We start from the raw sequence: 14409 nt of genomic DNA, 5'->3' as shown, positions 1-14409 counted from the left end.
ATTTCTGCCTTCCAGTTGTTTTTTGAGTTTATCAAGGTACTTGGCAGGAAAATTGCTGAACTTACCAGTTTTTCTGTGGATTTGACTCTCTCAGTGTCTTTTTTTCCCCTTATGACACCAGACAGACTCCATGATGCTGAGACCAGGTCTCTTTCTATAGTCTCCAGATTATCTCTTGCACTCTCTTTGTACTGCTCGTAAATCATTTCTTCCTGTCAAAACAACTTATTTTAGTTCTTTATGACTCTGACTGGATTGTCAAACATCTCCCCATTGATATTAAGGCAGTGTCAGCAATCTGTAAAGTCTTAGTCTAGGCTTTGCCATGTTTAACCAACCTAACGTTACAGTATACAACCTGGTAAATCCTGGAATATCTGTAGTTATACTGTACACCCGAAAAGTAAGGAGCTAAAGCATGCTCTTTAAGCTCTAGTCAGCTGCTACCAGAGAGGCCTTTCACAACATACAGCCTTTGTTACCGTCATTGTTAATATAAGCAAAAGCTTCTCACAACACTGTCAAAATGAAACATCCAGAGAGAGAGGATATTATGATTCATAGCTCTGTCAGTCAACCTACACGTGAATAATATTTTAATGATCAAATATCCTGTCCTATTCTTATGTGTGTTTGGTTTATATTAATGTATATAAATGCAGGACTAGGTAAACTTAAACCACAGGACTGTGTGCAATGTCTGTGTTTTTAAGTTCAGGTTTAGTTTATAGATAATTGTCCTGTTAGACCTCCAACTGTCTTTCGAAGCAAAATTAATGTAACATCCTGTGTTCTCCAACTTGAGTGTATTTAAATATTTATAGAAAATATATAAATTTAAATATAGAAAACTATTCATCTCCATCTAGTTTAGTGTACTAGAAATACCACTGACAATACCACTGTCTTTTTTTCTTGCGGAATTGCTGACCCCTCCCAGAAACTATTGTTAGGCTTCCATTGCATTTGCTCTTGGTATTCAGACTCTCCAGAAGATACATTTCTTTTTCTTTTTCCCACCAACAATATCATAAAATGTTCTGTTCCCATTCCTACTCTGCAGAAGATAAATCTTTCTATTCTAATGTCTTTGTCTTTGCACTATAAATAACAGTCTATTTTATGTAACTGCTGAAAGTAAAGGCAAGCAGACAGTTTCATGTTTTCCAGAGCAGAGAGGACATCTGCACGTAAAAGCTTTTCCTCACTGAGCTGAAGAATGAGGAGCTGTAGGGTTGACAATTTGTCTCCTTGATCGGAAGCTCCTGTCACCTTGTGTCATATCAGAATCTACAGTCTGTTAGCCTAGATCAGCTTCACACACCTAATGTTGCAGAAAAGGTAATCAAATGAAATAGGTGTCTAAAGCTTCGCTTGCAAATTGAAAATAATGAAAATATCTGATTTGTGATGGCATTGTTAGGCAGCAAACCTCAGAAATTAGGCCCCAGAGTGTTTAATGAAAATCCATTTCTAACCCAGTTTTAGTTGCTGTTTTTGAGTGTGCAGTGATTTATGTGGCTGTGAGAGCTTGTCCATTTGAAACTCTTGTAAAGACGCTGTACTGAGACTATATTGAAGCTACCAAGCAGTCTGGTCTGGGTAGACCATTTGGTTTCCTATTAGAATTCACAAGGAACGAAAGGAATGAAAGCTGTAATTAGCACACCTTTCTTGTCCACAAAGTGGCTGAAAGCCTCTGGAGAATCAGTTTGGGTCATTAGGAATACGAGTGAGAGAGTTATAATGCTAACTGCAATATCAGGTTGGAATCTGCAGGAAAGACAAAAATAGATGGTTAATTTCCTTTCCAGAACATTCTACATCTGTGATATCTACATCAGAGATGCTGGACTGAAATCTGTTCATCACTTCTGTGATAATACCAAGAGATTCACCATTTTATGTAGCCTAAGGAGCTTGGAAAGAACCTCATCATGAAATTTCTTTAAGTTTCTTGAGGACATTTCATCTCTCAACCAAGAATCTTCTTTAGCTCTAAAACCAAATGGTGGTACAGAGTACAGTAGTTACAGAATAATAGTTTGCCATTTTTGCAGTGCACATTGAGGAGAATGGAAACCTTAACACTGAAGTTTACCCGAAGCCCACAGACACAGACCAGTACCTACTCTTTGACTCCCACTACCTTGTGGAACACAAATTTGCAGTAATAAGGACCCTGCAACACTGGGTAGAAAACGCTCCCTCTAAGCCAGAAGGGAAAGAAAAGGAACACACACATCTAAAGAAAACTGTTAAACCCAACTGGGCCTTCATCAAATCAGCAAAGATGCACAGGAGAGAAGGTCTGACACCAACTTTGGGCAAACAGAATGACAAACGGAACAACACTGTCATTCTTTGTTTATCAGGTTTATCAGAGAAACTCAAGAGAATTTTATTCACGCATGACATCCCAGTGTACTTCAGACCCAGCAACACCCTCAGACAAAAACTGGTTAATCCCAAGGAGAAAACTCCCAAACGCAAGCTAAACAAAATAGCTGCATAGCATACAAACAAAATAGTGTATGCTATGCAGTACGGTGAGGCTCGGACATACACTGGAGAAAAGAAACAGCCACTCAGTAAACCCATGGCACAACATAAAAGAGCCACTTCAACAAGACAAAATTCAGCTGTCTATCTGCATCTAAAGGATAAGAAGAAGAAGATAGATGGCTTAAAAGAGGAGTGCAAGAAGCCATCTACAGTGGTGTGAACAAGTGTTTGTCCCCTTCATGATTTCCCAAATTTGTTTTTGGTATATTTACCACACTTAAATGTTTGAGATCATCAAACAGATTTAAGTATTTCACAAAGATAAACACAAAATTCAGTGAATGAAGATGTTATTATTAAAGGGGGGGGGACAAACCTACATGGCCCAATGTGAAAAACACACATGCATTCATACTGATAAATGTATGTGCAAAAGTTTTGAGCCATCTCCATTTCTATGTATTTTGCTAGAAAAATGGTAAATAGGTCCAGCCATTTCTTGAAACATGGAAAAGCATACATCAAAATACAGTATGTTTGACATAATCAAAAACGTTTCCTAATGAACTTGAAAGTCAATTCTAGATTTGTATCCTTTATTCTTTATTCCTTCATAGCCTTAACTTTCTTTCTCTCTTTCGCTTTCATGTAATTTTTTGAAACAATCTTTGGGAAAAAGGTAATTCCAAAGCTGTTCTTTGGTGGTTGAATGCCTTTACTTGTTTTCTGTCAAAATGATCCCTTCAATAATGTTGAAGCCTGAGCTCCGTGGAGTCACTGCGTGACCAATATCATTCCATTTTGTGTTTCTCTATCCAAATTTTACTGCACTGGCAGTGTGTTTCGGATCTTTGTCATATTGAAAAATTAAGCCACTGCATTTATAATCCCCAGCACCACTTGCTGAAATGCAGCCCCATCCATAACAGCGCATTCACTATATTAGATTGGTGTAGACACTCAATCTTGTACATCTCTCCTGATGTCCTCTGTAAATATTAACAATGAACCAAAAATTTCTAATTTGTATTAATCACTCCATAACTTGTTGCCACTGATTTTCAGTCCATCTTTTCTGTATTGTGACATAGCCTAGCTTTTTCTCCCTATTTCAATTCTTTAAGAAATGTTTCTTGATAGTCACTTAGGTCTTTGTTGAATTTTTGTCTTTCAGATACTGCTCATTTGCTGCTTTAGGTCTGACTTTTGTTCTTTCATTTACAATTTGTGTAGTTTCCTCAAATTTATTGAGGACAAACTGTGCACCATGCAAAAATATGGCAAGTTTTCAACTAATAGTGTTCCTATCCAGGGGGGTCTCAGTGGCTGTAGGTAGCTTATGTGACGGAACAAAATGTGCTCCTTTGGAAAACCAATGACACCCACCAGAAATGATGTTTTAATAGCGAAGTTGTTCAACTCACACCTGGGTGACCCAATGGAGGGCAGCTCCATGGGTAGATCGTGGTACATATTGAAGATTGGGTAGACCTGTGCCAGGGTCTGGTTCCTCTCTGAGAGTGAGACGGATGGTGCCTTCAATTTCCCTGCAGCAGCGTTCTGCCATATGGATCAGTTCTCTGACACAGCTGCTCCCATACCAGGATGTGATGTGATGGAGGATGCTCTCCACAGTGCCTGTATAGAAAGTCCTGAGGATCCCTGGAGAGACCCTGAACTTCCTCAGTTGTCGGAGATGATACAGGCACTGCCTAGCCTTTTTGGATTAGACCTGAATGTGGGCAGACCATGCCAGGTCTGAGGAGATCCACTTTATCCATGTAGGCCGCCCAACACCACTGTGCTATCAGCAAACTTCACAATGGTATTGGAGCCATGGGTGGCCACCAGAGATGGGCTACGCGTTACTGTAATCTGATTCCTTTTTTTGAGTAACGTGTAAAGTAAGGGATTACTATTGCAGAAAAGGTAATTAGATTACTGTTACTTTCCCGTAAGCACGGTGCATTACTGCGTTACTAAAACCATGATTTTTTTGCGAGAGTGTCTCATGTCAATGACGTAAGCGAGTGCGACATTCGTGGCGACAGCTGTGTGCAGATCAAAAATGGATAATATAACGAGTGCGGGAGAGAGTATGAGCGTGCAGCGTTTAAAGTGTGGAAGTACTGACCTTACTTTGAGTTTGATTCTGTAAAAAGTGATAAAAACATTAGCGTCCGCTGCTCACTGCGTGGGAAGAAAACTTCTTTTTACAGCGAAAAAAACCCTAAATGTCTGAGTAAGCACCGACAGTACGCTGCCACAGCAATGTGTAATTCACAGAGAAACTGCCGTATCCTTCCACTGACCGCTGCGGCACACCTGCACCAGGGCAAACCTCCGCCTACCTCACTCCTGCTTTACAGGTGAAAATAGAGCAACAGGACCGCTGAGTCTTTGATTTTATTTATTTTCTGCTGTGTTTTACGTGCATCTATTTGATAGAGTGAGTGTAAACACAAAAAACTATTTTATTTTATGTGCTGGAAAATGCAGAAATTAGGTTTAAATGTTAAACAAATAAAACAAGTTTAAAAAGAGACTTTTTCATTTGATTACATTTTATATGATGGATTATGCAGTAAAAGTAGAACTGGACTAAAAGATCTATCGCTTTATTACCTATTTAGGGGATAAATCATGTTTTAAAAAGTAAATAAGTAACTAAGTAACTGATTACTTTTGTAAATAAGTAATCAGTAAAGTAACGGGATTACTTTTTGGGAAGTAATCAGTAATTAGTTGATGATTACTTTTTTCAAGTAACTTGACCAACACTGGTGGCCACACAGTCTGAAGTATAGAGGGAGTAAAGCACTGGTGACAGTACACACCCCTGTGGCACTCCCGTGCTGATGGTGATGCTGTTCGAGATGCACCTGCCCACCCTCACCACCTGAGTTCTGCCAGTGAGGAAGTCCAACACCCATGCACACAGACGACTGTTGAGTCCTAGATCCTTTAGCTTAGTGAACAGTCTACTGGGCACTCTTGTGTTAAACGCTGAACTGTAATCAAAAAACAGCAGTCTCACATAGTTACTCTGTTTCTTGTCCACGTGGCTAAGGGTGGTGTGCAGGACATGGGCGATGGCATCCTCTGTGGATCTGTTGGGTCAGTAGGCGAACTGGAGCGGATCTGTGGTGTTTGGGATGGAGGAAGAGATAATGTTCTTGAACAGCGTCTCGCACACCTCCGTAACCACTGAAGTCAGTGCAACTGGCCGGTAGTCATTCTGGCATGAGGGCTTGTTGTTCTTGGGCAAAGGGATGATTGTGGATTTCTTGAAGCATGCGGGGAACACAGACTTAGCCAGGGATTCATGGGAAAGTACCACACTTACATTTTTCGGCTTTAACATGAAGACGGTTTTCAAGCAAGCATTGTAAAACAGAGCCCACACAGAGATTTTACGACCTATGTGGGGATTGTGTTTCTCTAACTATGGGAAACCTAGAATGATAGAGCGTCTAGTAACCTGAATGTGGAAAAGGTGAGTGATTCAAGGGAATCAGAATCGGAGAAACTTAGGGAAATTAAGTTGTCATATCAGCATGTTTACAACAAACAACAAGCACTCATATAATAGGAGTGTAGAAACAGAGTTATGATAGATATATATTAAGATAAATAGATAAATATAGAGATATAGGTATAAATATAAATATACATATAAATATAAAAAGACAAATATGTGTGAAAATATGTCATGGTGTACAAAAGTGACCAGGGTGCATTGAGGTGTGATTAATGCTGTTCCACATGTGTGGATCTGATCCACGTAGATAAATTAAAGATTCCGATAGCAGTGGGAAGGAACGACCTCCTGTAACATTCCCTCAGGCAGCAAGGTTGAAGGAACATGTTGCTGAAACTGCTCTTCAGATTGTCCAGTGTGTTATGGAGTGGGTGGGAGTCATTGTCCATGATTGCCAGCACTCTTCCCAGCATTTTGTTACTGATCACCACCTCCAGGGTGGCAAGCTTCATGCTAGCAACAGACTCAGCCTTTCTGATGACTTTGTTCAGTCTTTTTGTGTCCTTCTCTTTGATGCCCGCACCTCAGCACACCCCAGCAAAGAAGATGGTGCTCCCAACAACAGACTGATAAAACGTATAGAGCAGCTTGCCGCATAAGGATCTGAGCCTTCATAGGAAGTAAAATCAGCTCAAACCCTTTTTGTAGGCAGCTTCTGTGTTGGCAGACGACTCCAGCTTGTGATCCAGATGAACTCCCAGATACTTGTAGGATGTGACTATTTCGACGTCAGTCTCACCAATGCAGGATCTGTTTCTTCAGAAGTCCTCCATCAGCTCCTTTGTTTTGGCCACATTCATCTGCAGGTGGCTCACCTCACACCACCTCACGATTGATCAGTCCTCTGTACTTCTCTTCCCTTCCCATGCCCACACTTCCAATAATGGCCGTGTCATCAGAGAATTTCTGGAGGAGACAAGTGTCTGTGATGTACTTGAAGTCGGCCCTATAGATGGTGAAGAGGAAAGGGGACAGAACAGTTCCCCGGAGTGCTCCAATATTGCTGTTCAGACTCTCTGACACACAGCTCTGCAGTCTCACAAACTGTGGTCTGCCTGTCAGGTAGTTGCTGATCCACTGGACCAGTGGAGCCTCTACCTGCATGTCCTCCAACTTCTCTCTCAGCAGCCCAGGCTAGATGGTGTTGAAGGCACTAGAGAAGTCAAAGAACATTATCCGAACTGTGGTGTTGTGTCTGTTGAGGGAGGAATACGCTCTCTGCTGCAGATGTATCACTGCATTGTCCACCCCTTAAGTGGGGCTGGTATGCAAACTGCAGAGGGTCTTGTGAGTGGAAGGCAAAGCTCACTGACGAAATCGAAGTCGATTAAGCTCTGCTCAGTGCCCAAATCTATGAGCGCATTCAATGAGTGAGACACACGGGGCAAGCTAATAGTCACAGGGAGCATTAGACAGGGCTTAGAGCTAACCGTGGATCCGCCTACCCGTATCCCCATACCTCGTACCTTTTCCTTTCTTCAGAAGTAACTGCCAAAGGAGCTGGACCGGAACGAGAAATGGGAGCGGAAAGGAAGAAAGATCACTAGGTTCAGTAGTTCCTCTCAACCAAATCCTTGAATGTGGCCAGCTCATCACAGGAAGCCAGGTGGTCCTGCATCTGATCATTCAGGGTATGATGGAAAACCCCACGGTGCAAAAATCAATAATAAATTCTGCTGTACTGCGTTTCCCTGCCTGAGATTTAATTTAATTTAATTTAATCTCTTTGCCGCACTGCCCTCAAAAGCAAGATGAGAAAAGGTCTTTTTAAACTCACCCAGAATAGCATCATACGGACACATGGAAACTGGACAGAACGTGAGAAACACTTCAGCCTAAGCCAGTGCTCCTCCCCTGGTTCAGCACAGAACCAGCTCGGGGTGAGTTGCAGTTTGTCATTCCCAAATGTTGGGTAAGATCTCATCCTGCTTACCCCCAATAGATTTACATTGTTCAGTTAGATGTTGTAGAACCTGTTCATATTGTCCTAATTACACACCTTGCTTGGCAATTGCAGAGCGAACCGGGTCTGTTGGGTCCATGGCTTGACCAGTCTGTACTGTCACAGGGCAGCCCAGAGGCCTGCGCAACTAAAAGGACCCAAAAGCAGGCTCAGTAAACTCAGCGATCAAATCACACATGTTTTATTCAGTGAGAAGAACTCCAAGTGAGAAGACACCCAAATCCACAATAACCCAACATGACCTATCACAAATATTTACACGACTGTACATAAGAATTGGGAAGTGGCGAGGAATAGACATAGGGAAGGCTTGAAACTTGAAAAAGGCACAGAAGACAGGTTTGTTAACAGTCATTTAACATGAAGTTAACTAGTTAAGTTAGTTAAGTTTTTTTTTTTTTAAAGCAGCTTGACTGCTTTGGTAGATGGGAGAGAAGTTTCAGCTTTGAGTGTGTTTGTGAATAAATTAATGTTACAAAATAAGAAACATCTTAACTGCTGCGCACAACAGCTCAGTAGTGGACCTATAGACCTGGCATCTGTTCTGAACCTGCTGTTATTGTTTTAACACCAACTCAGCTCCACCTCTGTGCTGAGGCTGCACAGTAACCTTTCGGGAGGTCACAGCAAGTTCTCTATGCTGCGGTCAGCTCCACACTTTGACTGTGTTCATAGTGGATGACAGCAGGCTCCTGCTGCATGCTGGATGGGGTCGGCATTGATCTGATGACCCAGAGTGCATACTGCTGACAGGCAGTGAGGGAGAGCAGCTGAGTCAGGGATAGACTGTATGGGCTCAACTGATGGGCTGAGCTGTGGATTTGCTAAAGGTTAATTTTTTTATACAGAGAAACACCAGTGCACACGTTCATTACCTTGTAGGAAATACAACAGAACTTTCCAAAGAAACATCTTTAGAGTAAAAAAAAATGCCTGTTTGCTAGAAATGTCCTCTTGCTTAGAGCACCTCTCAAATGATCACTTACATGAGGTGAGAATAGCTAATCAGAGATTTTGTCTTTTTTAATATGTTAGTCTGGGCTGGGAAATGAATGTCTCTGTATGATTTACAGCACAAAATGAATGCCAGTCCTGTAATGTAGTACACAAGCCACAGTTAAAAACAGTCACACGGCGCTTTATAACAAAAATGATGATCAATTTAGAATCCCCAGTTAACTTGGTATATGTTATAAGCATATGTTAGGACTGTGGGAGGAAGCCAGAGCACCCACACAGACACAGTAAGAACATTAAAACTCCACAAAAAAAGGCCAGAGTCAACAAGGAGATTCAAACCTTTCAATGCTGTAAGATTACTAAACTTCTGCACCGTCCTCTACTGTGATTTCACTGAACAAAAACCTTAAACCATAAAAAATCAGTTGCAACTATTGAGCATTTACATTTAAGTGCCTGATTAACAGAAAGTAAACAGATGATAAAACTGAAATTATGTTTCTTTCCGGAACACTTCTTTGTCATTGTTATTTCAAAGAGTGTTTTGAGGTCTATTAAGTGAATCACACAACATGTTGATGTGCTTTTACAAATCTGGTCTTTTCTCTGCTGTTGATTTCAAAAAAACTTTCAAAAACCTGTCACTTTTTATTATCTTTCACTTCAATCTCTTTGAACTAGGAGCTAAATGAGGAGCTATTTGTAGCTGATATAATGAGGAGTTTCAGAAATTTCAGACAACTTGTACAAGTATTCTAGCATTGCTATGGATAGAAATTTCCTACCCAACCTAGCACCACTGATTAAAAGTGGGCCGTGAGGTCAGTTTCATGGTCATTAATATGTTAGTGACCACTGACCATTGATCAGTGACCATTGATCAATGGCCATGGGCGCCATTGACAGAGAGGATGCAGTCACTGCATTGGGAGATGGTGAAAGATGTACCCTTTGGCCCCCTCTGCGATTCAGAGACGGTCTTTCCCTTTTCATATAAATGGCCTCAACCAGCATTCCTCCCTGTCAAGGATGTGTGCATCCTCGTCATTGACAGAGCAGTCACAGGGCTGTAAGTGAAAATTGATTGCAGATTCCTGGACTGATGAGTTAGATCTTCTATGGTCTGATGTGACGCCTTCATATTATTTATCAGAGTAATTTGTCGTTGTTTGAATCAAAAGACTCTTCAGAGTCCTCTGTCAGCTTAAGCAGAGTTTATTCGCATGACTGTGGCAGTGGTCAATGGAATTAGATCGTTAATGGATAAAGGCATTTCATGCATCTCATACTGGACTTTCGTATGGTCTTCACATTTTTGTATTTTCTGTTTAAACTTATTCTGTAACACAATAAGTTTTTAGCATTTCATATCTTATAATATGGTATTTGAGCACATCTACAAGTGACTAAAGTGATTGCTGCGACACTGAAATTCTGTTTTGTGAATAATAAAGACAGGTTTGACAATATAACATCTACAATGTAACAGTAGGTTTTGTAGAGAAGTATAAGAACTTAATGTTTTTTGTCCTCTGTTTACAGCGCTGCTGTATGCCACCATTTTTGGTAACGTCACCACCATCTTCCAGCAGATGTATGCCAACACCAACAGGTACCATGAGATGCTCAACAGTGTGAGAGACTTCCTCAAGCTCTACCAGGTCCCTAAAGGCTTGAGTGAGCGTGTGATGGACTACATTGTGTCCACCTGGTCCATGTCAAGAGGCATTGATACTGACAAGGTAAGAATTCAGTCCAAATCATTGTGTTATTGGAAGTGAAACAGCTGGTTGTGGTTGTATTTTTATTTATTATGAATTTTTGCTTCTATACAGTTATAGCTACAGTTTTAGCAGTAGCATCACTGCCCAACCAAACTGAAACCAGAATTCTTAAATTTTTAAGTTAGTTTTGAAAAAATGGAACCATTCATTTCCAACACCAGGCCGGGGTCTTTCTGTGTGGAGTTTGCATGTTCTCCCCGTGTTTGCGTGGGTTCCCTCCGGGTACTCCGGCTTCCTCCCACCGTCCAAAGACATGCAGCTTGTGGGGATAGGTTAATTGGAAAATCCAAATTGTCACTAGGTGTGAATGTGCGAATGAATGTGAGTGCGAATGGTTGTCTGTCCCTGTGTGTTGGCCCTGCGACAGACTGGCGACCTGTCCAGGGTGTACCCTGCCTCTCGCCCTATGACAGCTGGGATAGGCTCCAGCGCCCCCCGCGACCCTGAAAAGGATAAGCGGAAGCGAATGGATGGATGGATGGATGGAACCATTCATACTCTTCTGCACAAATAAATCACAATATATTTCCATGAAGAGGCTGCTACGAAAACTGCAACCACTAAATACCTGCAAAGAGTAAGACAAGTCCTGAGCAGTCAGCTGAATGGAATGAACAAGATCTGGGCAATCGACACTTATGCCCCACTGGCCACCGGATACCTTGCTGGAATAATAATATGGCCAAAGGAGGACATAGAAGCCACTGACATCAAGACAACAAAGCTGATTACCATGCATGGAGGGTATAAACCCTAAATCGAGCATCTTGAGACTGTATGCTAAAGAGAAGGAAGGAGGCCAAGAACTAGTTAGTGTCTTTGTTGTCCAGGATAAAACAACAAAGATCCATGAATACATCAGGAAGGTGCCACAGCCAATCCTGTACTTAGTCAATACTTCAAGCAGTCATGACCAAAAGGTTTGGCAGTGGAACAATGTTTATTCCATGTGCAACTTCAGTTTTTATTGATATTAGTTTTTAAATGTTTTGATGATACAGTGAAAAACAATCTCAAGGATTTCATAAGTTTCAAAAGTTGCTGGTGAACTGCTGGTGAACAGTAAGTAGAATGTAGTTCATCAGCATGGAAATGAAGCATAAAAAGGGCAGCATCATTATGTCTGCATTAACTGTATTTCTGTTTTCACGTCAGCTTAGGAAATCCTGAATATAACTACTGATGACATTTTAGCAATGATCATTATTTATCTGGCTCTGTGTGACGTCACCTTGGTCTAACTCTGTTTGCAGGTGCTGCAGATTTGTCCAAAGGACATGCGAGCAGACATCTGTGTCCACCTCAACAGGAAGGTGTTTAAGGAACACCCAGCATTTCGCCTGGCCAGTGATGGCTGCCTGCGGGCTCTGGCCATGGAGTTTCAGACCATCCACAGTGCCCCTGGTGACCTTATCTATCATGCTGGAGAGAGCGTGGACAGCCTTTGCTTCGTCGTGTCAGGATCGCTGGAGGTCATCCAGGACGATGAGGTGGTGGCCATTTTAGGTGAGGGTCTTCAGTTAGAGAATAAGGCTAAGATTGTTAAAAAATGAAGCTTTAGTCTTTTTAAAAGACAGTGTGACAGTGGGAAGGAAAAACTTGCTTTTAAGCAGGAAGAAACCTGTAGCAGAACCCAGCTCATGAAGGGGCAGCCATCTGCCGCAACCATAGGGGATGAGAGTGGGGAAGACCGGACAAAAGACATGCTGTGGAAGAGAGGCAGCAATTAATGGTATCTAAGTAGCCTAGAGCTACTGCAGCATAACTAAGGGAGGATTCATGTTCACCTGATCTAGTCCTAACTTTATGATTTGTCAAAAATAGCTCTCCATTTCTAGTTCTCATCCCCTACTCTTTCTGCAGTATTTTGGATCAACGGAAGGCTTTTAAAGGAGTCTTTAGGACAGCCTGATAATCAGGGGCGGAGCGTGGGGGTGGCTTACTGGGCTTAAGCCCGGGTTGTTTTGTCAGAAGCCCGGGGTCTTTTGGAGTGTAATTTTTTCATAGTTAGATGTCTGGCTGACAACTGTATAAAACAAAAAGTACACACAATATTCGAAGCACATAGTGCACACTGTGGGAATTTACGACTGTGCGTGAATCCCCCCTGATATTGGTATGATCCGAGCTCAGGCACTAAGTGACTGAGCGAGGGGGCGGGGCAGCTGCTGCCTGTGTGCGCTGTTGGAGAAACGGAGCCAGCCATACTAAGGAGAGCTTAAGTTTGACCAGTTACCAAAGAAAATCATTCATACCGTACAAATAATGTAAATATGACGGTGCATCACAAAAGATTGATATCAAACTGATCACTTGACCAATATTACGTTACTCGCTCTTCAAGTGAATCAACAAATGGCGAAATGAAAAGCCGAACAAATGCTATTTTTTTAGAGTCTTAGCTTACGTGTGTTTATTTCATATTTTCAGTTCTTACCCTCCCCGACTAAATCGGTTTCAGTTATGTACTGAAATATAAGAATGGACATTAGAGGCTTCTTTCAAAGAAAAAACTCAGGTAAATGTTATTTTATATATTATGCTTTGTATGTTGTTCAGTATATTTCTATGCAAAACAAGAGGGATTTCAGTACACAGCAGGATATTCACATTTGTAACCAGATATTTACACTTTAGGGAGAAAACATAAAACATTTTTACTGTACAACATCAATTTAGAGTAAACTTTTGTTTTAGATAAATATTGAAATATCTTTTGAATTAGTTAAATGTCAGAATAAAGAGAGACAGAGCTGTCTATTTTTTATCACTTTGATCAAATTTAGGAGTACATATACATTAAGTTTATTGTTAATTAGTAAGAAACTCCAGACGATTCCATTCTGAGCTGAAGAAGCTTCTGATAGGTTAGTAGAGTCCATGTGAGTAAACTGGTGGCACACCTGTGGATGCATATAAGGCAAAACACAGAGCCTGTTTTTTTGAAATGGGAAAATCAAGAGATGTCAACCAAAACACCAGGAAAAGAACTGTGGAGCTCCATAAGTGTGGCTCAAGTTTGAATACAATTTGGTGCCATTTGCAATTAAGAAATACAGATAGTTTCTCTCTTTACTCTTAAAGTTAACAAATATGTTTTTTATATTTATCAATCTAAAAAAATAAACATTTAGTCCGATTTGATGTTACAATTAAAAAGTGTTTGTGTTTTGATCTGAACAGTACATAAATATGTGGTTTCAACTGTATATTTGATGATTGTCAGCACAAAGAGGGAGAGAGAGGAACAGAGAGGGAGATGGAGAATGAGGACAGAACAGAGATGAACAAGAGCAGGTGAGAGACACATGTTAGTCAAATGGTCATTTGCCAAAAGTATCACCGTATCATAGGTCCTCATGTATCTCGTACCTAGTGTTTCTTTTTAGGTTTGCTATTTTTCAAATTCTATATTTATTAAGTTATGCAGGCTTGTTCGCACAACAAGGATAAATAATTATATAAACTTTTCTCAATCTAAATATTGTACTTTGGTGGAATTAAAAAATAAGTGTAGTGCAGGTCTATGATGATTTTTAGTGCTACTATCATCTAGTTCTGATTCTGGTTCTGTCTTGGTTAAGTCCTCAGTAGTCCTGATTTTGAACTGTTGTAGTCCTGTTTTAATTCCGGATCAGTTCTGGGTCTGGTTGAAT

The 14409-nt window shown here is 40.9% G+C and overlaps 1 protein-coding gene across 1 annotated transcript in view; it reads left to right on the top strand.

Moving 5' to 3' along the window:
* LOC146571934 (voltage-gated delayed rectifier potassium channel KCNH1-like) overlaps positions 1–14409 on the top strand; it is a 112635-nt gene that overhangs the window by 38113 nt on the left and 60113 nt on the right. The window contains exons 8-9 of the mRNA XM_085275934.1: positions 10512–10711; positions 12007–12259. Coding sequence (XP_085132060.1) covers positions 10512–10711; positions 12007–12259 — 453 coding nt within the window. The remainder of the gene's footprint in view (positions 1–10511; positions 10712–12006; positions 12260–14409) is intronic.

The sequence above is a fragment of the Mchenga conophoros genome, linkage group LG6 (genome assembly GCF_057382185.1).
Source record: "Mchenga conophoros isolate Kocher_MC1m ecotype Shallow Benthic linkage group LG6, M_conophoros_male_GT1.1, whole genome shotgun sequence".
Taxonomy (NCBI): domain Eukaryota; kingdom Metazoa; phylum Chordata; class Actinopteri; order Cichliformes; family Cichlidae; genus Mchenga; species Mchenga conophoros.
This window is presented reverse-complemented; position numbering and strand designations above follow the sequence as displayed.